Source organism: Drosophila serrata, unplaced genomic scaffold (assembly GCF_035046125.1).
Source record: "Drosophila serrata isolate PLE 108 unplaced genomic scaffold, ASM3504612v1 contig_116, whole genome shotgun sequence".
Lineage (NCBI taxonomy): Eukaryota > Metazoa > Arthropoda > Insecta > Diptera > Drosophilidae > Drosophila > Drosophila serrata.
In genome coordinates, this window is record NW_028257014.1 from 253869 (window position 1) to 278030 (window position 24162).

Genomic DNA, 24162 nt, shown 5'->3' on the forward strand with positions numbered 1-24162 from the left:
GTCTTCCGCCGACGACAGTCACTCGATTTGGGGCTCTGAATAAATGATGATGATTCCGAAATCCCCCATTAGATCGAATGGGGGGCTATTTTCGATGACACCGATTAGCCTATTGGCCGAGAGTGGAGATCTCTTTGGCTTTAACCCTTTGCTGGGCGCGTGTCTGGGAATGCGACCAGAGATCGTAATGGGAATCGGAAAAGGAATGGGAATTGGAAATGGAATTGGTATAGGATAGGAATCAGAATCAGAATCAGCCATAGACTCTCCGTATCTCTCCGTGCTTTCTATTTTTGGTTCGCTCGCGAAAAGCTGAAAAAGCTAAAGAGCCGATCGGTGGATCGTTCCACGGCCACGATTCTCCTTGGCTCTTTCAGTAGAAATCCGTTGGCCGCGCAAATCACACGGATCTCAGGCGGGCGGTCAAAGATACAGATACAGATACAGATACAGATACAGATACGGCTCCTGACAGATACAAAGAGAGAGAGAGAGGGAAAGAGAGAACAATAAAAGACACACTCCACACATCAGTTGGGATTCGCGCAAAAATTGATGGTTAAAATAAATAAATAAATGATTTTCTCGGTTCCACACATGGCAAAGTGCAGTGCGCCTTGAATCGCGTCAATTCCTGTGTCCGTTCCGTAATCCCAAAAAATGCTCGATCCCAAGACACACATTTTTTTGCACCAATTTTGTTTTATTTCGAAAATAACCTGCTGCTCTGCCAGATGAAAACTCATTAATTTTCCGAAATGAACGCGAAATTCGATGTGCTGTGCTGCCTGTAATTTTAAACGCATTTCTTGCGCCTGTTTTGACATTGAAATGAAACAACCAATAACAATTGGATAATTAAAACGGAAAAAAACACGCACACACCTGCAGAAATCGAATATCTATCTATCGATCTAGGAGAAACTAACTCAGGGAGCTCTGGAAACTCAGGAAACTCGGTTAACTCACATACTCAGATACTTAGATACTCAGAGAGAAAGACGTAAAGATGACCACGCGTGGGATTCGACGTAAGAAGTCCACGCTCACGGAGTTGAAGATCGCCGTAATTGGGGCGCCCAGCGTTGGCAAGAGTGGTAAGATATCTCCACAGATATCGGTGGACGGAGATATATATACTCAGTAGCCTTTGCTAGCCACCAGTAAGTGCCATGGCGGCGGCAGCAGACCCATCCGATAGATACTTGTGGCATGGATGCCAAGCAACAACAGCAAATTAGTTGAGCAATCGCCGATTCGTGTATATTTAGACTCTGTTGTTTGTTTTGTTTATAAAGTGGCAGCAGCATACACACAGATACACACACGCACACGCAGATACAAAGAGCGAGAGATGCACAGACAGAGTGCTGGCACTTTGGCATTGCCTGCCCGCCGCTTTAATCGCTTTTCCACCGCCTTTTCCTTCGATTTGACAAGCGGCTCCTCTGGCCAAAAAGACCAGGCCATGCTCTAATTTATGATGGGCCATGAGCACATCGCACACACACACACACACACGGGGTTGTACACTGAAAACCATAAACAAATTACTTAGAGTTGCCTAAATTAAGGGAAAAAAATCGAGCATTATTGAAAATATACGGTCAATCAAATAAAACTTTTAACTTTGATAAGGGGGAAAATATTAATTAGAATACCTTTGCTTCACATTTCCTAAATTAATTAAACATTTTCATGTATTAAATGTTATTTAATTTGCTTGCTTTCCGGCTTAAAATTGATTTAATAAATATTATTGATTTAAATATTACGTATACGCACAGGTGACATTATACCCTTGCAGAGTATTAAAATTTCAGTCAGTGGCTTAAAACGCAGGGAAGAAATCATTTCCGACCCTATAAACCATATATATTCTTGATCAGCATCAACAGGCGAATCTTTCTAGACATATAGGAAAGAAAAAAAAAATTGATAATTTTTTTAAAAATTTTAGACCAGGTTTTTACAAAGTTAGCATTCTGAAAAATTGACAAAAATTGTAATATATTAAAAATGTAATTTAGGTATGCAGATTTATTAACCTATTAAAAACTAGCACAAAACAGCTTTCCGAATCGAAATTAATGCTGTTTTGGCTTAGTTATGAGATTTTTATGCTGTGGGTTATAGAAAAATCGTCATATAAAGATTGACCTACATTTATACCTTTGCAGGGTATTATTCTTTCAGTCAGGACCATGAAACGCAGCGAAGGAGTCATTTCCGACACTATATATCATATATATTCTTGATCAGCATCAACAGGCGAATCTTTCTAGACATATAGGAAAGAAAAAAAAAATTGAAAATTTTTTTCAAAATTTTAGACCAGGTTTTTACAAAGTTAGCATTCTGAAAAATTGACAAAAATGTTAAAATTTTTAAAATTAAATTTAGGTATGTAGGATTGTTACCCTAATAAAAACTAACACTGAACTGCTTTCCGAATTAAAATTAATGCTCTTGTGGCTTAGTTATGAGATTTTTTGTCATAGAAAGATATCGAAAATATCCTATGACTCAATTCCAAGCTCCAAGTATCCAAGTATATACCATAATTTATACTTGGACTTCCCAAAGACCTTTCCCTTTCTTGTTTAATTTATTTGACTGGTCTATCGTATTAGAATTAGAATTTATTTCTGATTATTAAACATTTTAGAGCTCACAACCTTATTTGTCTTGCAACGCATATATATATATTATAACTTTCAAAAAATTCTCCATAATCTAGACATATTTTTCTCAGTGCACCTATCACATATAAGTAGCTACTCAGTGGGGATCAGGGATCATGGATCATTGCCGTGGCAGAGAAGTTGCATATTTCTTTGGTGCGGGCGACTTAGTACAAATTGATGTTCCCTGTCAGACATCACGTACAACCCGGGAAGCCCCGAAATAATTTTAATTTGTAACATTTTGTTTTCGGGGCCCCATAATGACGATGCCTCTCTGACTTTAGCTGGGAGAATTTATACTCTGTCAACTTCGGGTTACACCTGCGTCCTATATGTCGCCGGTCAACGAATAATTTTGAATGCAAAATAAAACAAAAAAAACGTTCGAATGAAATATGACTAGAAAATATGCTCCACTAATAAATATAAAAATGTAGAGATAAAAGTCGGGGAAAAATGTTTGCACAGAATGCAGGAAAGTTGGAAAACAGGGCGAGGCTTTTTTGTGGAAAACGAATGAGCTATGTCTAGCTGGGATAATGGATGAGGTTGATTTTTAAGCTCTTTTATAAATTAATAGAAATGAGAAAAAAGTAAATAAAAGTTTTAAACAATTCGAACGAAAGTGGGATAAAAATGGAGAGGCCTAAAATAATATCTTAGGTATAAAAATGTACCCAAAGATTGGCTTTAATTATTAGCATATTGTCCGAAAAATTAAAAATTCTATATTAGTATAACCAACAATAAATGGAATTTATTCCAATAGAGACCACAAAACACATAATGACAAATGCGCATATATGTTTAATAAATTTATTGCTACATATTTTAATGTCATTCAGCCGGCACTCTCTGGCCAAAATATTTTTGTGCCTGCGCCTGTGGCAATTAAACCGCCCACAACTAGATATACACACGTCCACGCCCACCACAGCCCACCGTCCGGCGGAATTAAAGAATCTGCTGGCCATAGACACGATCAGGCGGAGAAGACGCCATCGTCGCCGCCGTCGTCGTGCGTCGAAATATTTAAACGTTGACCTCGTGGCGAAATAAAAAAGAAAGGAAGAAAAGTTCGGAAAACATAAATTTAAAAAAGTGAGAGAAAAAGCACGGGGCCGGCATGAATGCGGTGTTGGGAAAATAAATGATGAAAATGTCGTTAAAAAGTCGCGAGGCAACCAAGGCAACGGGCCACACACAGAAAAGGAATGAAACATGCAAACAAATACAGGATTTATTGATTAAGCTGGATTTTGGCAAAGAAAAACTTAAGTTAATTGGGAATTATAAATAGGGATTGTAAAATTAAAAATATAATATAAATATTAGAAACTTTTTAGTCAATGAAGCTTATTTTCGAAAGGTTAAGGAGCTTACTTTGCATGTAATTATTAATTTTAATATATTTCTCCCAGCTAAAGCCTTTATTTTGAATTTATTTGCTAGTACAAATTAAAAACTCTTTAAATAGTATGTAAGAAAACGCTTTATGTTAATTTTAGGGGTGTAACTCACACAAGTTGAAGCATTAGATACTCGTCTGTTTGGCATAGTCATTGTCATTCTTGGTTGAAGTGGCGCCTGAGGTTTCGGTTCCCAACGTTGTTCCTGTCGCTCCTGCTGCTGTTGTTATTGTTGCTCCTGCTGCGGGTTCAAAGCACTTGCATAGGAAATGACCACCGGCTAAGGACACTCGCACACACACACACACACACACACCCCGTTCCTTGGCAGGACTTGAGGCCTACGAAGGACAGCGGTGTTTGTTAGCCCGCGACACGCAACTTTAGGGCTCAGCCGTGGAGGGTTTATTAACCCCACAAGGCGCATTTTCCACCTGCCCCGGTGCGAGGTGCTTGGTGCTTGCTGCTTGCTGCAAGGGGTTTTCTTTGGTTGCTTTTCCAGCCTGCCGCTGCTTCACGCTCGCTTAAGTGCTGACCCAAATCCAGGACATGGGCTGGGAGGGTTGCTCACTGTCTAGGAGGGCGGTGCCCCTGGTTTACACCTGATCTCGCTGATAGCGGAAGCAGCTATAAATTAAATTCATGTTACGTAAATGGTTTTTTTTTCTTTTTGTTTAATTTAAATTAATTGCAGCCCTAATCGTTCGTTTCTTGACAAAGCGTTACATCGGCGAGTACGATCATCAGACAGAGAATCGATACAAGCACGAGGCGATGGTGGATGGTGAGCCGGTTCTGTTTGAAATACTGGATACCTGTCCCAAGGTTGCCAATGAAGTCTATTTCCTTAACTTTTCCCCTATAATAATTTTGTATATATTATTTAATGTTGCTCCAGGCCGAAGACGAATACCCCAATGCCTCGGAACTCGTCCAATGGGCCGATGGCCTGCTCTTGGTCTACTCCATCACAGATCGCAAGAGTTTCAACTATATACGCCGTGCTAAATCCGATCTACAGTCCGACACACCTGTCCAGCTTTGTGCCAACAAAGTGGATATGGTGCACCTGCGGCAGGTGAGCCGCGACGAGGGCGAAATCCTGGCCAAGGACTTTGAGTGCAAATTCAGTGAGGTCTCTGCCGCCGATCATGTGGACCAGGTGGCCGAGGTCTTCAATGAGCTGTGCAAGGAAGTGCTGGCCTCCAAGAGGAAGTCCAAGCAGAGCCTGCTGGAAAGGATGCTGGGCGGAGCACGTCCCTATAGTCGGGGGAAGAGCGATAGTAATTTGCCAAAAGACTGATAGAGAGATGGCTGGTGAAATCTTAATGTAAATAAATGTACATTTTTATTAAAACGATCGTAAGGGTGCAAAGTTTTAAATTAATTTTAACATTATGAAATCATAAACATAAATCCAACTAAACTGCAATTTAAAACCTGTTTAGATCCTAGTGCTGTGTTTGGCTTCGTAAGCCACACTTAGCAGGTCAAACCGATCTTGGGTCAGCTCAAGATCATCGATTTCGGCCACATTTCCGTACTGCTTTCCTTTGTACTTTTTCTGAATGCCCTGAAGCTTAAGTCCTTTGGCTGATCTATGGTTGCTGGACAGTGCCAGAACCACAGTTCTTAGGTCCTTTAACTTGTATGTGGTGATCTGCTCTAGCTGAGGAGACCAAATCTCCATGCCCAGGATGTGACGAGCCAAGGCGAGGGCCGCAGACGATATCATAGAAGGCAAATAGAGCAGGAAGGGATCCCCCTTCAGTAGAGATAGCTCCGAAATGTACTAGGAATGGCAAACAGGATAAACTATAGAAAATATTAGATTTTGGTGTTCCTACCATTGCCAAACTCTTTAAAGTCTCACACATTTCATCGCACATCACCGCATACATCTTGACAAAGGCATAGGCAGTTGGGGTCACAAGATTAAAGGAGAGTATCTTCAGCATGAATCGCTCCATGTTAAGTATCTCCTCCCTGGTATAACTGTCGTCAGTGATGTAGATTAACTCTTCGACCTGCGGCGGGGTCATCTCTTCAAACTTGCAGGCTATAAACAAGGCCGTTGTGCCCACCAACTGCAGCACGGAGCGCTTCACAGCCACCTGGCTGAGGAAGCGATCGATGAAGGAAATGCAGAGGTAGAGCGTCTCTGAGTTCATTTCATAGTCCACAGTCACCTCAACAAGCCAGTCAATCAGGACGGAGCGCATCTTGTGACAGATGTCCTTCTGGCGGACCATATAGAGAGGCTGTGGACGATTTTTCAATTCGCCCACGCGACAATTGACTAGGATGTCCTTCTGATAGTGGACCTCATCGTAGGCAGAAGACACTCTGGTAGCTTGTTTCTGGATAACCTTTTGGGAAATTACGTACGTAAATTAAGGAAATATCCAATAACAATCTCAAAGAATATTAATTTAATGATTTAACTATGGAAATTCCCTATAATCTGAATGAAAATAAATATTTTCATATACAAATATTATAAAAACAATATATATAATCTATAATAATTAAGAAACTCACCTGGGAACTAAATACTTCTGTAGATGACCGGTCCACGGACATGGGAATGCTATCTACCTCATCCTGGGGAAGGGATATAGACTCGAGCTGCTCGATCACTGGCAGCAGCTCGTTCGATTTCTTAGCTGCAAATTTGTGGATTTCTACCAATTCGCCGAAGGGTTTAGCATTGTTCTTTTGGTTGATCTTATTGGTGTTAAGCAAGCCTAGAGGTTGCTTTGTATTTTTGCCTCTGGTCAGCACATTGACAGTGGAGTTCTCCTTGTTGTTGTCCTTATCCTCGTAGATCTGAAAGTGTGCCATCGTTGTTTCTTTATTTTCTTTAATATCAATATATATATATTTATACGAAATTGGAGCTGATTTCCGTTTGAGATTCGTTCACAGAATGAAATATATGATATGTGAGAAATGCAAGAAAGCTGAAAGTGGAAGGAAAATTTTGGCCTACTTGGATCCTAAATCCATTAAAGGTTTCATTGAAAGAATGTTTTTATAATTTAAGTTCTAATATGGATAAAATATATTATATATTTTCCTTATTTTATCCAAAGCTAAAAGCGGCATTTCGCTGCATTCAGCTTTTGCCAGTTCTCAAATTATATTGAAAAAGCTTTCTGAACATTTCAGAGGTTTATTTAGTGGCGCCACCAAATATCGCATATTCAAGCTTTACCTTGGCGTCACTGAACATTATAGTTTCTCGATTCTGAACGTGTAAAATATGTTTAATTATGGAGCCACTAAATAACCGTTAAAACCTCATCTTTATCTTAAAATCTTTCAGATTTTAAGTATTTTATAATCAATTTCTAAATATAGATAATTATTAAACTTGTAATGGAAACAGTAGCAAAACGAATATGAATTTTTCTGAAATGCATTTTGTTTTTTAATATTGAATATAAATATTATACTATTATACAATCTCAATTAGTTGTATTTTATTGTCACACTTGTGTTACCTTACTATGTATACATAAATAATTAACCTAACAACCCTAATATTAGACAACAAAGTATAAGGTCACTTCAAGAGTGATTCCCGATCTGAAAAGTGTGACCTTTGGTATTCCTCCCGAACTCTGGACAAACTTCCGCTTGGAGAGCGCGTGTGCACGACTTTTAATTAGCCAAAGTCAACAAGTGGGCCAAGTGAGGCGTGTAAATCTACTTAAGACTTTCGGCTCCAGACTCCCGCAAGTACTGCACTGTGAAAAATGGAAGAATTCATAATGTATAACTAAAATACTATGATACTACAGCATTATTGCATTTCAAAATCATTTGGTAACATTGATATTTTAAATTTAATACAATTTTTCATCATAAGAAATGGATATATCTTTATTTTAAACTTACTTTCAATACTGATCTAACTGGAGTCGTATTTAATAACCCCTAAGTGTTTCTCCAAGTGCTGCCCCAATGTGGACGACAAACTGGGAAATCAGCTCACGGCACATCCATTGTTGACATTGCGTCAGCTCTCTTTCTGGCTTTCCGACCGATCCCGATCTGTTTGCTCAGCTAAAACCATAATATTGACTCTGAACTGATGACTATTATGAATGGGAACACCAATGATGATGCGCAGAATCGAAGATCCAAAATCAACGAAATTGCGACTATCGCGTGCCGATATTTGCAATAATTATCGCGCATGCGCCCCGGTTGCCGATCAAGTCCAAGACCAAGATCGAGAGACCACAGCACCTGGCTGGAAACGCAGACAGGGCGGCTGGCCTGGCCTGGCAACTGCTAATGGGAAATCATATGCACGATTTTCTTGCAATTGTTTAATAACATTGACGGCTTACGGCATGAAATCTCACAGGTTTTCTCCACCTACTTTTAAGTACTTATTAACTCTGTGTATTTTTTGCCTGCTGTCTTTTTTTTATTTTTTATTATTCTTGCCTAATTAGTTTCGCATTTAAAATTCTAATTTTAATTTATGATCGAAAGTGGTCTTGGTATCTGGGGCCCTTGGCTACCGGCTGGAGCAGCAGCACTTATATCTGGGCCAGGTGTCGTATATCCCCACATCTAGATATTCTGTACTAAAGTTGTTTGAACTGTTTAGCAATCGTGCAGCTGGCCTCGTAATTGTCTGGCCAATTGGTGCTGTAATAGTCTTTAATTATGGACCTGTGACATTTGGATTTAGAAAATAGAGCATTTTGCATCAGAGAAATACACTCTTTCCTTGGGGAATTCAAATCACAAGGAACAATATTTGGAGGAAACCCCTAATTAATTGTAATACAACTTATATGCCATGATAAAAATGTCTAATATTATGAATAGTATTTAATCTATAAATATCACACTTGCTTACATCTCTCGCACGCCCCTAAATATTCATGAGACCAGCTGTGGGCACGGACATGCAAATCACCGTCTAACTAACTGAATGACTGCCTTTATGTTAGGGGTTGGAAACCCGTTTATAGTCTAATTAGCCTGACGATTATAAATGCTCGATCATTTAAATTAGAACCAGCGGCCAACAACAGGTGCGCGCCTCGGGCCAAGAACCCACATAGTGTGCAGCGGTCCGGCTAACGGTTTGGCTGCAAGGTAAGATTAGCACCTCCTTCACCTTTGCTGCAAAGATACTAAACGAAAATCGAAAATCTGCTAAAAGACAAAAAAACAGAAAACCGCGATTAATTGGCACGAAATGGCGGCGGCCAAGCAGAATTTGGCCATGCCAGCCGCCAAGCCTGTAAGTCATTGACTTTGATATTCGATTGTTGGCCAAAGCCAAATCCCAAATACCAACTGCTAATGGCCGTGTGTAGTGTAGACTTGTTCTAGTTAATTCCTTTGGCTGCTACTGTCAAAGCCAAGCTCCAGCTAACCTTGGCTTTTGGATTTGTTTTGTTTTTTGGCTTTTTATGCGACTTTAATTAGCCAAATCTGAAATGTTGCGGCGGCTGTAAATGAAACGTGTTTCGCTCGCCACCGACACCGGCACCGCCACCTCGCCTTTATTCTTGTTTTTATTATTTTCTTCTCGTTTCGCTGTGCAAGAAACTTAAACAATTAATGAAAAGTGTTTAATTGCAAAGTGCATTGGGCTTCCGGCAATTACCTGGTCGTCGTCGGTTCAACAAACCCAAACCCCCAGCATTTCCTGCAACCCTAACCCATTTGCTCAGTGACCTTGACAGAAGACCAGGCCGTAGTCGTACTCGTAGTCGTAGTCGTAGCCGTAGAGAACCTTATGGACAGCACGGCGGCACGTAGTCCATGTCCATGCCTTCCCACATGGCTCACTTGGACGGCAGGCCTTTACCATAAACCTGACCCAAATCGGCTTGAACAAAAGCCGAGTAAAGTTGATAAATGCCCAGCCTTAGCTTTGAATTTATTCTTTAAATATTAACTAATGGCCATCTATAATGGAGATATATCGATATATATGAGCAAGTGTCATTAAGTTAACTCTTACCAAGTGCTAATTGGGTATATCAGGGGTGGCAATGGGTTCAGACTAGAAACTTATATGGGGATTTTATTATTATCCCTAAAATAAATATCCGAAAAGGATAAAGGATTATAAATAATCTTGGATTTATAAATATTTACTCGAGTTAAAAATCTTTTTTAAAGCTCAATTCTATTTCTAAAAAATAAATAAAAATCAAAGATATAAATATTAAGATTTAACTACTGAACACTAGTTTAACTTATACTAATGATTATTATTAACTCAACTGAAGCTTAAATCCTTTATAATTACTTCATATTCATCCCAAAAGTTTAAAACTCAAACTGAGTCTGAGCTAAAGTACATTTTTAACTAGAAGAATCTGTATTTGAAGACTGAATGTTATAAGTCCCTCTTCTAAATGAGCATTAATTCCAGAACACCTGCAAAACCCACTAGTCCCACCGCCAATCTAAATCAATAATTAGCTAATATATCTCACATAAATTCTATTAAAATTAATTTTGCCCCTTGGAGGAGGGAATTCCCAAGACTACTTAGCTGGTATACATATATATATGAGGGCAACACACCTGCGCGAGGGCATTCTAGCTTCGATACATCTGTCCCTTAACGTTCCGATTTCATATTAATATCATTATAATTGTACGACGTCGTGGGCGTTCCCACAGTCCAGTCCCCAGACCTCATCCCTCGATATTGCCCACATTTGATCGCTAATTGCCGATCGCTGCTGTTGCCGTGCTGGTATTCGAAACTATTAGCACATTCGATTCCAATTCACACGGCCAATTATTATATCACAATAAAGTCCGAGTTGGACTCGTACTCGTGTAATTGGCATATGATAAATCCGCTCAGGTGTTATTTATTTATCAGATTTATATGCTGAGGTAGGTCATGTTTATAAACAGCTGTCGCTTTTCATTTAAATACCCCGCCTGTCGGCTGAATATTAATCAAAAACTCCCAAACGACGAGAAATCCAAATCAAAAATCAAAAGTATGTAGTAAGAAAAGAAAAGTTCTACGATAGTAATTACACAGCTCGTGTGTGCTCATGTGTAATTAAGACTAATTACCAGAGCTGGCTAATTAAAATAAATTGGCATAGGTTGAGAATAGAATTAAATATATTGCCATTAGAGGCCCCTTTCCAATTGTTAATCATGACTACAGGATCTCTGGCCATTCAAGGTGTGCAAAAAAACTTCTCACTGCCCCTCCCAGAAATGTAGTTCTTTAGTTTAAACGATTCCAACTTTATTTATAGACAGACAAATATATATATAGTTCTTTGATATCTGCACTCTGGGTGCTATGGTTGCCATAAAATTTCAATTCTTTTGTATTTTATTTAATTGCAATTGTCGAGTTTCTTTGTTTTTCAGAAGCAACGAAGCATCGGCCTGGGGACCAACTGCTTTTATACCTATAATATATATATTTATACATATATATATATATTGATTTATGGGCGATTACGATTAGTTATAGTTTGGTTAATTGCTTGCAGAAATGTTAACACTTGGTCGGCTTTCGATTTAAGTTGCAACTACATCGAACATTAATAACAACAATAAATTGTACGCTATTTTAAACTTGAAATATGTAATATTCTTGATCCCAATGTGTATATATTTTGATTTGAATTACTTTTAGTTGTATATATTTTGGTCCAAGGTTAAATAACTTTGAAATCTATATATATTATTTATGGATATTTAATATGTTTTAAAAGAAGCTTTTGTTTTTGTTTTAACTTCATTTGATTTAATATATTTCCTTTTATGAATAATGTTCATTGTCCATTATTATTCATTTCAATTCCTTTCTTACCCTTTTTTTCTCGCTTTCATTGTTGTGAGTAAATATTTTTTGAGTGTTAAAATGTTATTCCCTAAACAGAATCAGACTTTAGAGTTGCCAATTTTGAAGCATAAAATAATAATAAACCAAAGAAGTAATTATTTTTCAATTGCATTTTGTAATTTTATTAATACACAAAACTTAAATCAAATAATAATGTTTAAACTCTACATACCTACAATACAATACGTAATAGTCATAAGCATAATAATAAGATAATAATAATAATAATAGTACACAATAGTAATATTGTCGTTTACAGTTATTGTACAATGTAAGAAAATTCTATGTTTGTTCTCCGTTTCACATTTTCGATCGCTTTTCTTGTGTGATTTGAAAGTTCTCAATACCGGGCAATACTATATCGCGTGTCTATATAGTCTAGGTAAAGAATATAGAAGATGATGATAATAATACAAAAACATGTTGCGTTGTGCTGTGCTGTGTTGTGTTGTGTGCGTGTAGTGGGTCTGAGTATACAAGCGGTTTGTGTGTAAATATAGTACTATTGGATGTATCTGAACTTTGCATTCTCAGCTCTCACTAATTCGCTTTGCTTGGCTTTGTTTTCACATCACTTAAAAGTCTAACGATTTTTTGGTCCAATAATAGTTGCGGTGATAAATATGCGGATGTTCTTAGGATTGGAATTTGTTTCGGGGAGAGGGATCGATCAGGATGGTCAACAAAATAAATATGCAGGCAAATAGAACTTCAGATGACAAATTAAATACAAAATAAAACAAAAAACAAAAACAGTAAATAATAAGGGGAAATCATAAAATGTACGAGGGATTGTGCGGTATGTCAATTTAAAATTAATTTGTATAAATGAGACCGTTGCACCTGTATGTGTGGTTTGAGGGTTTGGGTTAGGGCTTGGGCTAGGGCTGCTCTTGGTATAATCTGCTCCACATGACCACCACCGCCTTAGAAGGGTCGCTTCAGCTTGTGAATGGCATTGGTCAGGTGCAGGATCTCCGTGTTCATCTGGTGCACCAGCGTCTCCAGCTTGTCCACCGAGTCCAGCACCTCAACGCGCTCGGTGTGTGGGTTGAAGCGCACCTCGAAGGGGCGGGACATCGTGCTGACCCAGCGACGGAACTTGTCCTTGGCATCCTCGAAGCTCTCGGCCACATAGTAGATGGGCTGGTACTCCTGGTCCTGGTAGGGCTGCACGGCCGTCGAGGCGGGCTCGAAGGCGCGATGCTCGCACTTGTCGCTGATGGCATGCAGGAGCTCGCCGTAGGAGCTCAGCAGTCCGGCGCCATAGGCCTTGATCTGACCATGCTCCTTGCAGAGACCGAACTCAACAGTGAACCAGTAGACCTGGAAATTCAAGGAATATAAAGGAAAATCGAATAAGTAAAGGGAAGCTTAAAGATTTAAGAGCTCAAAGGTACTTAAAGCCTTTAAATGTAGTTCATTTTCATACAAATATCTCAATGACTGTGACTCTGTGACTTTGACAGTGACTAAAAACAATGATCTTGGCTGGGAAAAATGCGAGAAAACCCGCTTGTCATACTTCTACACTTGACTCTAAGGTCGCTCTGGCAACTCAATTAGAAACAATACAAAAAATCAAAATAATAATAGTAATATAAACTAAACTCACCGTGGACAGCTTCTCGATTTCTTCGTCGGAGGCACCCAGAGAGGCCAGGCCAATCTCCTGCGAGAACTGGGCGAAGCTGGGATCGGCCAGCAGGGGCATGTGACCGAGGAGCTCGTGGATGGAGTCACTGTAAGCAAATCACAATAATAATGGCTTGTTAAAAGTGTGGAAAATGCCAGAGCATAAAGCAATTATCAGGGACAAATGAGACTTGGCCGGAGTGAGTTCCTGCAGCAGCCAATTTGCTGCTGCTGGGAAAAGTTGGCCCGGGGAAAAGCGGAAAAGGAAACCGAGGCAGGCAAATGCAATTAGGCTTCATGAACAAAGGACTCTTTCCTTTCCTTTTCCCCCTTTGAAGTGGAACCGGAAAGTGTATATATATATTTGTATGTGTATTGAAAGCATAAGTTACTTACGGCTCGGGGGTGTGATAGGGCGAGTTGACGTGACGCACATACTGGGTGCTCTGGAAGATGCGGAAGGCCAGCGAGGCGAGGAAGTCCCTGGCTGTCAGCAGACCAGCAGCAGGACGCAGCGAGAAGCCGGTGTTCTTCCTCAGGAAATCAGACATCTCCTGCAGCTGGGGCAGGCGGTGATCCACAAAGATCTGCTCGTCCTGGAGCTTCTGGAAGGCGGCCCGGTACTCGGCACAGGCATGCTTCGGGGCCAAATCCTGGACGGTCTTGAACACCGAGCGCCAGGTCTTGACCTCCACATCGGTGTAGGCAATGTAGGGGATCGGATCTCCGTACTTGTAGGCGAAGGCAATCTCGGCAATCTCCTTGCGTCGCTGACGGTACACCTTGTCGGCGAATCCCGGGTGGTTCATGTCCAAATCGGGCTCGTACTTGGTCATCAGATGGTTGCAGTTGTCCAGCTCGGAGGCATGCTTGGGGAACCACGGGGCCTTCACCGAGATGTTGTTCTCGGCCAGCAGATTCATGCTGCTGAAGGATCCCGACTGCCTGAGGGAACGGATCAACTGGAGGAGATTGCCGCGGGTCATGTCCAGCTTGATGAGGACATCGTGGCCCACGCCCTCGACACGCGACTGCCGGGACTCCACATGCTGCACCTGGCCGTGGAAGGTCTCAATGGCCTTGAGGATGCGGCCCAGCGAGGAGATGCCCTCCTTGAGGCGCACCACCAGAGCGGCGCTCTGCATGGCAGCCTCGGCTTCCGGCGATGAGCAGGCGGCATTGGCCAGCAAAATCTCGTCCTCGGTGAGGCCGTAATCTGGGGAAAGGGAGGAGAAATAAAAGGGAGCTGGTAAAGTAAGATGCAATCATCACGGGCTTAGGGTCACGTAAGCGATAAGCGGGCTACGTGGGCGGCTGACTGGGACTCGGTTGCCAGGCAAACGCATTTCCAGCCAAGTCGAGCGTAACAAATGAAAAAGGGAAATGCGACATTTCAACGGTTGACTGTTGAGTGCTTTCCCGCTGCCTTCTGTCCTTCTGCCTTCTGGCACTTTATCATATTAAGCACTTAAATCAATGTCGCACGCTTTTCAAAAGCCCCTCAGCCTAAGTACTACTTATGGTCCTCCCCCTTACCGTTCTTGGCTGGCTCTTCGCCGGCTTCCTGGCCCTGAGACTGCTCCTGCTGGTGCGACTGCTCCGGTTCAATCTCCACATCCTCCTCAACTAAGAACGCCACAAATAAAAAGAAAAGAAAATAATAAGGCCCATGAAAATCATAATCGTAATCAAATCAAAGATAATAGGCTCAGAAAGGGAGGAGGAGGGTATAAAAAAGAAAAGTGTGGAAAATAAGGAAATCATATTGAAATAAATATTAACCTGGGACATATTCGTTCTCCATGGGCAGATTCTCCAGATTGGGCTGCTCGTCCTGCAGCTCCACATTCTGCTCGGCGGGAATGTGCTCCTCAGCCTGCAGAATGCATTCCTCCAGAGACTCGTCTATAAAGTTAAATAATAAATAAAAATGTAAATAAAAATAACAACTAAAATGTATAAATAATTGGGGGGTTAAAATAGGTAAAACATACAAAATTCAGGAAATACAAATTATTACTTGATCAAAATAATGCAAAATATAAGGGAATTTAATTAATAATATTTTAACGACCACTTGTTGAATTTATTAATAATGAAAGCTATTAAGAAATCGTAAAATAAACACCAAATTTAAAGTCTATTTGAGGTATTCTTTTTAAACACTTTAGTCAATATTAAATCTCCCAATGTAAACCCAATTTAAACCCACTTAAATCCCATTTTCACAGCCACTTGTTGGTATCTTAAAATGTACTTACCATTGGCCTTATTGCGGGCCTCCTCGAGGACGGTTTGTTTGGTCTGCTTGACCACCAGGGTCTCGAAACGGGCATCGTCCACCAGGCTGCGGCGCCGGGATGGATAGCCATTCTGCAAGAGACAGGGAGAGATATCCGTTTTAGTGACATGCCAGGATATGCAACGGAAATTGGACTCGCACTGGGGTTTGCCTTGACCTTCAGGCCTCGCTGTCTTTGCAAACTCAGTCCGGCAGAGTGTTTTAATCAAAAATATATATAGATATATATTGCGCAATTATCGGTCGGGAGCTTATGTAATATGTGTGCGCGTGAAAGCGTCTCAAAATTTCAGATCTTTTCTTTCAGTTTCTTGAATAGACCTCGCCGCCATTCACGCATTGTGATTCAAAGCTGGGACTTTGGGATGTTAATTTAATGCGATGTCACCGCGACAAGGCGAAGACATATCTTGGTTATGGCTCTGTAGCTGTAAGCCAACGAAAATCCCCATGCGATTCTCGGGGAAAAATGCAACAGGCAACTGTTTACATTTTTGTTTTTTGTTTTTTTGGAGGCCGAAGAAGGTTTCCCCCAGTTGCAGTTTTGACTGTCGGCGGCTGGGATTTTGGTTTTGTTTGTTTTTCGGTGGGCTTTTTTTTTTGGGCCAGCCAAAAGGCTGATGAAAGATGCCCCACTCATTGAATCATTTTTTATTGATTTCATATTTTGTTTTGGTCGCCAGCAGCATAAACATAAACAGCAAGCGGAGTCAACAATGAGGCGCGACTGTTTCGGCCAGGCTAAGTGCAGGGGCAAAAAGGCAGCCACTTTCACTTATTTGTTAAATAATAACTTAAGACTCCGACTCGGACTGGGACTCGGTGTTGGAGGCTGTTGTCGAGCCGTTCTTAGAGGTGTGAAGTTGGCCAACACACATAACGGATAATTAGCCAATTGGCCAAACTGAATTAGCAATAAAGAAATGCGGGATCTCCTAAAGAGTGGGCCTACTTCAACAGGTTTTGTCAACGAAAACCGACAAAACCTTTGGCCAGTCACGTAGACCAACTCACTTTTGGTTAGGTTTTTTGAAATTTTTGAATCTTTTTCGTTTCGAATTTTGTAATTTGATTTGAAAAACTCACCTCAATACTGTAGGATTTCTTGATGGCGAACATCTCGCGGTTCTTCTGGGCAGCTGCAACGGCCATCATTTTGTTTTGTGTGTGTTTTTTAGGGGGTTTTGTGTTGGGTTAACAAAAATTTACGCAAAGTGTTGCCGAAAAACACTTAGAATACTATTTGCTTTGGGTGCTTGGATTGCGCTTCTCTCGTTTACTTTTGACAAATAAGCACTCGAAATGTGTTGACACTTTCACTGCTTATTGGCAAGAAATATCGGCGCTCCTGGACTGGAATACTGTTTGCGTCTAGAATTGAGCTGGACAAGAATTCTCGAATTCCGGCGGGTAGATTCACGATTTTAACTGGTTGTCTGGGGGATCCTTTTCGCGAAACTCGAAAACTGTGATTTATTTGTTATTATCCTTGTCAGCAAAATTGTATTACAACAAACAGAGAGTCAGCAAACTACTTGAGGCTGGAGGGGCGCACAAGTCTTTAGAGCGAATGATAGCGAATCAATGCATGCTCCAGGTCGAGTTGCCGCCGCTTAAATACCCCGAAACGAACCTGGCCCAAAGCCCCCCAGCCGACCCGATCCGAGCTCTGGCTTCGGCTTTGGCATCGGCTTTGCTTTTGGCCCACGACGATGACTGGTTTTCGCATGACGCGGCTGTGACGTAGTTGCCCAGCTGGGAGCGGGTTCTGCCAACGATGCCATGATGCCGTGGGGTTTCCTTTCCTCTCACCAGACCAAAGCCAAAGCCAAAGCCTCAGCCTCAGCCTCAGCAGTGGGTTAAGTCCGAGAATCGACCAAGTTCAAGTGCGGGCTAGAACGTCGGCTCTTGGCTAACAGGCGGGGTTAACCATTAGCGCGTGCGCGCGTCAGTCGGAATGGGTAGAATACCCAAAACATTTGGAATTCGTTCAGAACGTCATAAGAAAAGCCTCGGCAGCGGGTCATTTGACAAAGAAAAATAAAATAAAGAAGAAAAAACCCAAAGCAAAACAAAGCCAAACAAATCATGGTTTAAATAGAGACAGGCCAAATGTTAAGTATACGCCATGTGCACCGACAAAATTGATACACAAATGACATTGTCGAAATAATTAGGAGACTTTTTTATAATTAAAACAGAACATATAAATTATATGTATTTAATATTATTATTATTATCAAATTGTATAAATATAATTTATTTTTAAAAATATTTTATTATTTTCTTACAAAAAACATGCAAAGCGAAACTTGATATCTTTAAAACTTTATAAAAGACATAATTTTGAGTACATTTAGTACTCGTTTTTAATTAAAAATTCTGTATCTGTAAATTATACAGATACCTTTTAACAGTCAAAGAACTTTTCGAAACAAAACCAGAACATTACAAAGAACAAACTACCCTAGATCCTGAATGACTCAACTAATATTCCCCCTCAGAGAGCTAGAGCGGATGCAAATGCGGATCACATATAGGGACAAAGTGAAAGTCAGACGATAAACAAAACCCATTGGGTAAACAGGAAGTGACCAAACGATCACATGTGTTTATAATAAAATATATGCTTGCTAATGTGCGTGCGAGAGAGTAGGAGGCAGCCAGCTCCATATCAATTATATTTCTTAAAAGCACATTTAACAACTAATTTGCATGCGTAAATGTAGCACATTAAACTAAGTCGGCGATAATAAGTACGGTCGATATCAAAAGTAATGTCTACGGAATAATTGAAAGCCGCGTCTAAAACACATCTGGCGAACGGAATTTGCATTTAGACTGCAGCTGAGGGATTACGAGATCGGGTTACGGTGGCACTTAGGGGTATGCAAATCTTCAATAACAAATATCTTTGTCCATAGTACCAATATATATCAAAAAGAACCCTATCAATAAATTATGAAAATAACATAAATACACACTTATATAGGTTTTTATGGTTACTTGTTAATTTTGTCAATAAATATCAAATTTACATTAAAACAAGCAATGAAAAAACTAAAGTTAAAGCAATCGGAAATCGATAATCTTCAAATATTCGGATTCTTTAAATATTATATGACAATTTTTTCGCCAAATCAAACTTTAATAACTCATAACTAAGGCAATTAGGCATTAATTTTAATTTGGAAAGCATTCCTATGTTAGTTTCTATTTGGTTTATAAATCTGGATACTATTAAAACAGATATAAGGAAATCAAAATTTTGTCAATTTTTGACAATTTTAACGAGTAACGCCTTATAAAAATTTGGAAAAATCGAAAAAAATGTTTTTCTCCAGAAGATGTCTAGAAAGATTCGCCTGTTGATGCTGATCAAGAATATATATGATTTATAGGGTCGGAACTGACTCCTTCATTGCATTTCAAGCTCCTGACTGAAAGTATAATACCCTGCAAAAGTATAAAAATAGGTCGATCTTTATATGACTATTTTTCGAAAACCCACAGCCTAAAAAACTCATAACTAAGCCAAAAAAGCATAAATTCCGATTCGGAGAGCTGTTCTGTGCTAGTCTTTAATAGGTTAATAAATCTGCATACCTAAATTACATTTTTAAAATATTACAATTTTTGTCAATTTTTCAGAATGTCAACAATGTAAAAACCTGGCCTAAAATTTTGATAAAAAATTATCAACATTTTTTTTCTTTCCTAGATGCCTAGGAAGATTTGCCTGTTCATGCTGATCAAGAATATATATGGTTTATAGGGTTGGAAATGCCTTATTCGAGCGTTAAAAGCTTCTGAGTGAAATTATAAAACTCTGTAAGGGTATAAAACCGATTGTACTTAAAAATATTTATTTTAAAATCGAATTTTTACATGAATATTAATCGATATTAGTTTTCGCTCAAAATAAATGCATTCTTAAAAGAGTAGTTTATTAAATCGGAGCATATATTTCCTAAATAAATGTAATCAAAATATAGATAGGAAAAAGATTAAAAATACAATTTGTCCTTCTATATAAACATAATATCGAAACTTTCAGTGCATCCCTGAAGCGACATTATGCATTCCTGTAAGCCGTAAGGCTATCGGCGCTACTTAAATTTGGTCTTGGCCATCGTCGTCGAATGGCATTATATATGTATATATACTTATATCTATATATATATATTTTTTTTTTAATTCTCATTTTCAGTGGCAGCCACTCGCCGCTGCTTTTAACCAAATCGAATACAGCGCGATTTGCCATTGATCTACATATGTGCACTTGTACTTGCCGCCAACAATCCGGTCATCCTTGCAGCCTGCATCTAGCATCGTGCGACTAACTAACTAACTAACAGTCGATCTTAGTGCTAGTCGATCAAATTAGTAGATCAATTCTAGCGATTGGTGGGCTAACGAGCCGATAATGAGCTAACACATCGCTCACACACACACAGAATTCGATCCGCTCCAATCGGATCGGATAGCATTAAGTTATTAAGTCGCAGAGAACATCTGGGGGAAGGCAAAAACATAATCACCGCGCCATATAGATTCATTATACAAATTGGATCGATCAATCCAATGATCGTTTTTATGATTCAATCGTCGGTAGCTAGGAAATGGATAATGGTTCATAAATTATGGTTAATCGCACAATTTTTATGAAGCATTAAGTGCGTTGGTAATTGGGATGTATATTTATTGAACGTAAACGTAAAGCTCTAAAAATATGATATATATATCTATATAGAATGTGGATGAAAATTATAATTATACAACCAAATTTAAAGCCAATTTTTAGATTGTGAATTAGACAGTAACCTTTTAAGCCTTTAATCAGCGTATAATATTTCTTATTAGTCATGTGCAAAAAGTTCCCATTTGAACCATTCACATTTGGGTAAACATTTACTTCCGATTTATGTGCAATAATCTTTTAGGAAGCCAATCAAACCAATTACAATTTTAGTCTAAGGTTTCACACAATTTTTTTCTTCCTACATAATTTTCTACCTCATTGTTTCTTTTTCTTTTTGTTTTATTTAATAATTAAATTGAAATGTGCACGGCTCGTTCTAGCGTTAAGACTATGGCGAGCAATATGCAAAGTGTACACGCCCAAGGTTTCAGAAGTCACAAAATTGTTTCACATCCAATCGGGGCGGGAATCGGAGTCGCGTTGACTTGGTCGTGATTCATGGAGATCGAGCGGCGGCGGTGGCCATTCACTGGGATTTCCTTGTCCTTGGCCGTGAACCTTTAACGGTTGACTAGCTGCGTTAGCTTCTGATCGGAACGATCTCCAGTTTGGTCAACCAGTTTGTTTGTTTTATTTATGTATTTTTTGTTTTATTGAACTCGAAGTCTCATGATCAAACCATAATAAGTGAAGCAAACTATATAAGCTGGGTAGTAGTAGTAGTTGTTCCCTGTCATTAAACAATGTTTAATTGTTGGCCAACCTAAAAAAAACTAAATAAAATAAATTTGAAATGGCTCCTTTGAGAACCGATTTCGAAGGTCGATGATTTTTGGCTTTTGCAATTTTTAACTTTTGTTACATAAGACGGATTTACTTTTTTCTATTACTTTTCGTTTGTTTTGTTTGGTTTTTTCTTAGACCTAATGATCAATCATCAAGATAAAAGAGCGTTCAAACAAATTAGATTCTATAATTAAAATTTCACGACCTTTTCGGACTTTATTGGGTTTTTACTGTGCCACACACATTCACACAGTGGCATTGTTCTATTAAAAAAATGTTTAAGTTTTGGCTCAGTCACGTAGTCCACTTTTTTGCCCAAAGTCGGGAATATATATTGAAGTACAGTTTCTTTTTGCGTCCATTATTCGTTCCATCGATCATAGTTGTCAGCATGAAATGCTGAAAAATCCGGGGAAAGCAGTTCCTGTTGGGTTTTAGTTCTATCAAATTGCTATAGAATATAAACATAGAATAATAGAATAAAAGAACGAAGCCGCAGACCTTAAAAAGTAGGCTAGCTACATATAATTAATTATAAATAAAAAAAGTCAACAGTTCTTGGCATTATTTTTCATTAAATACTATATATATTTATTTAAAGGAAATGTTACAGTCTGGTAACAAAAGTATAAATAAAATTGATTTTATACAAAACCAGAAACCGATTCATTGCGGTTTGTGGTATCATTAAATTTGTTTTATTAACTTGTAAAGAACCTAACTTATTTCAGGTTGATGATAATTAAGGCAAGCATAATAACAATTTACAAAAAAAAAAAAAAACATATTAAATTAAAATACGGTTCAAGGAATTAAAAGAATTCCTCAAGTCTTCATTATACCCTTGCAGAGTATTCTAATTTTAGTCAGAAAGGTAAAACACAGTGAAGCAGTCATTTCCGACCCCACAAATCATATATATTCTTGATCAGCATCAACAGGGGAATCTTTCTTAGCATATAGGAAAGAAAACAAATTTTCATAAATTTTTTTCAAATTTTTTAACAGGTTTTTAGATTGTTGACATTGAAAAATTGACAAAAAATTAAGTTTTTTTAATATTTAATTTTGGTATCCAGATTTATTAACCTGTTAAAATCTGGCACAAAACAGCTTTCCGAATCGAAATTCATGCTTTTTTGGCTCAGTTATGAGTTTTTTAAGGTGTGGGTTATAGATAAAAGTTCATATAAAATCCACCTATAGAATGCGAATATTCATACCATTGTAAGGTATTTTAATTTTAGTCAGAAGCATGAAACGCAGTGAAGGAGTCGTTTCCGACCCTATAAACCATATAAATTCTTGATCAGCATCAACAGGCGAATCTTTCTAGCTATGTAGTTAAGAACATTTTTTTTTAATTTTTTGTCAAAATTTTATGACAGGTTTTTACAAAGTTCACATTCTGAAAAATTGACAAAAAATTGTAATATATTAATAATGTAATTTAGGTATGCAGATTTATTAACATATTAAAAACTAGCCCAGAACAGCTTTCCGAATCGAAATTAATGCTTTTATGGCTTAGTTATGAGTTTTTTAATCTGTAGGTTATAGAAAAATCGCCCTATAAAGATCGACCTATATTTATACCATTGCAGGTTATTATACTTTCAGTCAGAAGCTTGTATCCCTGTGAAGGAGTATATAAATCATATATATTCTTGATCAGCATCAACAGGGGAATCTTTCTAGCCATCTTCGGGAGAAAACAATTTTTTTCAAAATTTTATAAGGGTTTTAAGATATTAAATAGAGTATAGAGATCTATTAACCTAACAAAAACTAACACAGGACCGATGTCCGAATTTGAATTAACGCATTTTTGGCTTAGTTATGAGATTTTTAAATTCTGATTTATCGAAGAAATTTTCATATAAAAATATCAATAAATAACGATATCGATATTCGATCCTATAGTTCGATTAGTTTACAAGTCTAACAAAGCTTAAAAAAAAACCGCCAGTATAATATTCCCAACCTTCCGCTCTGGGTTTTCCATATTTTTCCTCCTCCGATTCCCACAACCTTGCAGCCTTGGATCCACTTGGAAGTGGGAAATGACTGAAGCCAGTGGAATCCGCACCAGGGGGAGGGAAAATCTCAGCCCTCGTTGGCTGCCCTTGCGGAATGCTTCCGAGATTGCACGAATCTCGCTGCTAGGACTGCATTTCCTAGGTGGCAAGTAAATGTTATTCATAATTCAATTAAGCTCAATTAATAATACAATTACGAGTCCATTTCAAAAATTCTCAATTTTTAATTCGTAATCTAGAAGTTTTTCCATTCTATCGAGTAACATTCAACGGGGCCCAGCAATTATGTGCATTAATTACAAATGGCAATCATTTTTGCTGCTAATTATTGTATAATATTGAGGTTTTGCTTTCCCAAATCGAAACGAAGCTAAACGAAACGATTCGGAATCGGTGAGCTGTCTGTCAAGGGGGGACTCCACCGTTGACCGATGATATATCAATCACGTGCTTGGAGTAGGGAGTTTCGATGGAGATCGGGGATCGGGGATCGGGGATCGGAGACAGGCACCTGACGCTTTCTAAGATTCCATGTTAACCCGTTTAGCGGCTGATTCACCTGAGGGCCAAAGATGACGCCGGCTGCTGTGCTTTTGCTTTGCCGTGTTTTTATCGTCCGCATTTAGCATTAAAATTGTTCATTTTAATATGCAAAATAGCCGCGCGCCTCGTTCGCATTTCGTTTTGTTTTTTTCGTTTGTTTGTTTGTTTTGGTTTTGGTTTGATTTT

General features: G+C 38.9%; 3 protein-coding genes and 1 long non-coding RNA gene across 4 annotated transcripts; 2 read left to right on the forward strand and 2 right to left on the reverse strand.

Annotated features, from left to right (window-relative positions):
• Positions 1-374: 374 nt before the first annotated feature.
• On the forward strand, positions 375-5458 carry LOC110178777 (ras-related and estrogen-regulated growth inhibitor). Its single transcript, XM_020946019.2, has 3 exons — positions 375-1097; positions 4791-4921; positions 4995-5458. The coding sequence occupies exons 1-3, from the start codon at positions 1010-1012 to the stop codon at positions 5397-5399; spliced, it is 624 nt and encodes a 207-aa protein (XP_020801678.1). The 5' UTR covers positions 375-1009; the 3' UTR covers positions 5400-5458.
• LOC110178773 (G2/mitotic-specific cyclin-A-like) lies at positions 5412-7054 on the reverse strand. Its single transcript, XM_020946016.2, has 3 exons — positions 6638-7054; positions 5944-6465; positions 5412-5888 (listed from the first exon to the last, which is right to left on the reverse strand). The coding sequence occupies exons 1-3, from the start codon at positions 6938-6940 to the stop codon at positions 5541-5543; spliced, it is 1173 nt and encodes a 390-aa protein (XP_020801675.2). The 5' UTR covers positions 6941-7054; the 3' UTR covers positions 5412-5540.
• A 2060-nt stretch (positions 7055-9114) lies between these two features.
• LOC147644678 (uncharacterized) lies at positions 9115-11705 on the forward strand. The gene is made up of 2 exons (XR_015270136.1): positions 9115-9220; positions 11489-11705. It is a non-coding gene; the product is annotated as an uncharacterized LOC147644678 (long non-coding RNA).
• Positions 11706-12064: 359 nt separating this feature from the next.
• ple (tyrosine hydroxylase ple) lies at positions 12065-17812 on the reverse strand. The gene is made up of 7 exons (XM_020946008.2): positions 16993-17812; positions 15866-15977; positions 15387-15509; positions 15141-15230; positions 14001-14820; positions 13585-13711; positions 12065-13295 (listed from the first exon to the last, which is right to left on the reverse strand). The coding sequence occupies exons 1-7, from the start codon at positions 17059-17061 to the stop codon at positions 12897-12899; spliced, it is 1740 nt and encodes a 579-aa protein (XP_020801667.2). The 5' UTR covers positions 17062-17812; the 3' UTR covers positions 12065-12896.
• Positions 17813-24162: the final 6350 nt, after the last annotated feature.

What these genes read in the sequence shown, in the direction of transcription:
- ple (XM_020946008.2), bottom strand. Translation starts at nt 17,061, where the DNA reads ATGATGGCCGTTGCAGCTGCCCAGAAGAACCGCGAGATGTTCGCCATC. An exon ending in GGAGAACGAATATGTCCCAG is followed by an intron (nt 15,231 to 15,386) that starts GTTAATATTTAT and finishes TGGCGTTCTTAG; the next exon opens with TTGAGGAGGATGTGGAGATT. An exon ending in CCCTATCACACCCCCGAGCC is followed by an intron (nt 13,712 to 14,000) that starts GTAAGTAACTTA and finishes ATTTGCTTACAG; the next exon opens with TGACTCCATCCACGAGCTCC.
- LOC110178777 (XM_020946019.2), top strand. Translation starts at nt 1,010, where the DNA reads ATGACCACGCGTGGGATTCGACGTAAGAAGTCCACGCTCACGGAGTTG. An exon ending in GCCCAGCGTTGGCAAGAGTG is followed by an intron (nt 1,098 to 4,790) that starts GTAAGATATCTC and finishes AATTAATTGCAG; the next exon opens with CCCTAATCGTTCGTTTCTTG. An exon ending in TACTGGATACCTGTCCCAAG is followed by an intron (nt 4,922 to 4,994) that starts GTTGCCAATGAA and finishes ATGTTGCTCCAG; the next exon opens with GCCGAAGACGAATACCCCAA.
- LOC110178773 (XM_020946016.2), bottom strand. Translation starts at nt 6,940, where the DNA reads ATGGCACACTTTCAGATCTACGAGGATAAGGACAACAACAAGGAGAAC. An exon ending in CAGAAGTATTTAGTTCCCAG is followed by an intron (nt 6,466 to 6,637) that starts GTGAGTTTCTTA and finishes ATTTCCCAAAAG; the next exon opens with GTTATCCAGAAACAAGCTAC. An exon ending in CTTTAAAGAGTTTGGCAATG is followed by an intron (nt 5,889 to 5,943) that starts GTAGGAACACCA and finishes TGCCATTCCTAG; the next exon opens with TACATTTCGGAGCTATCTCT.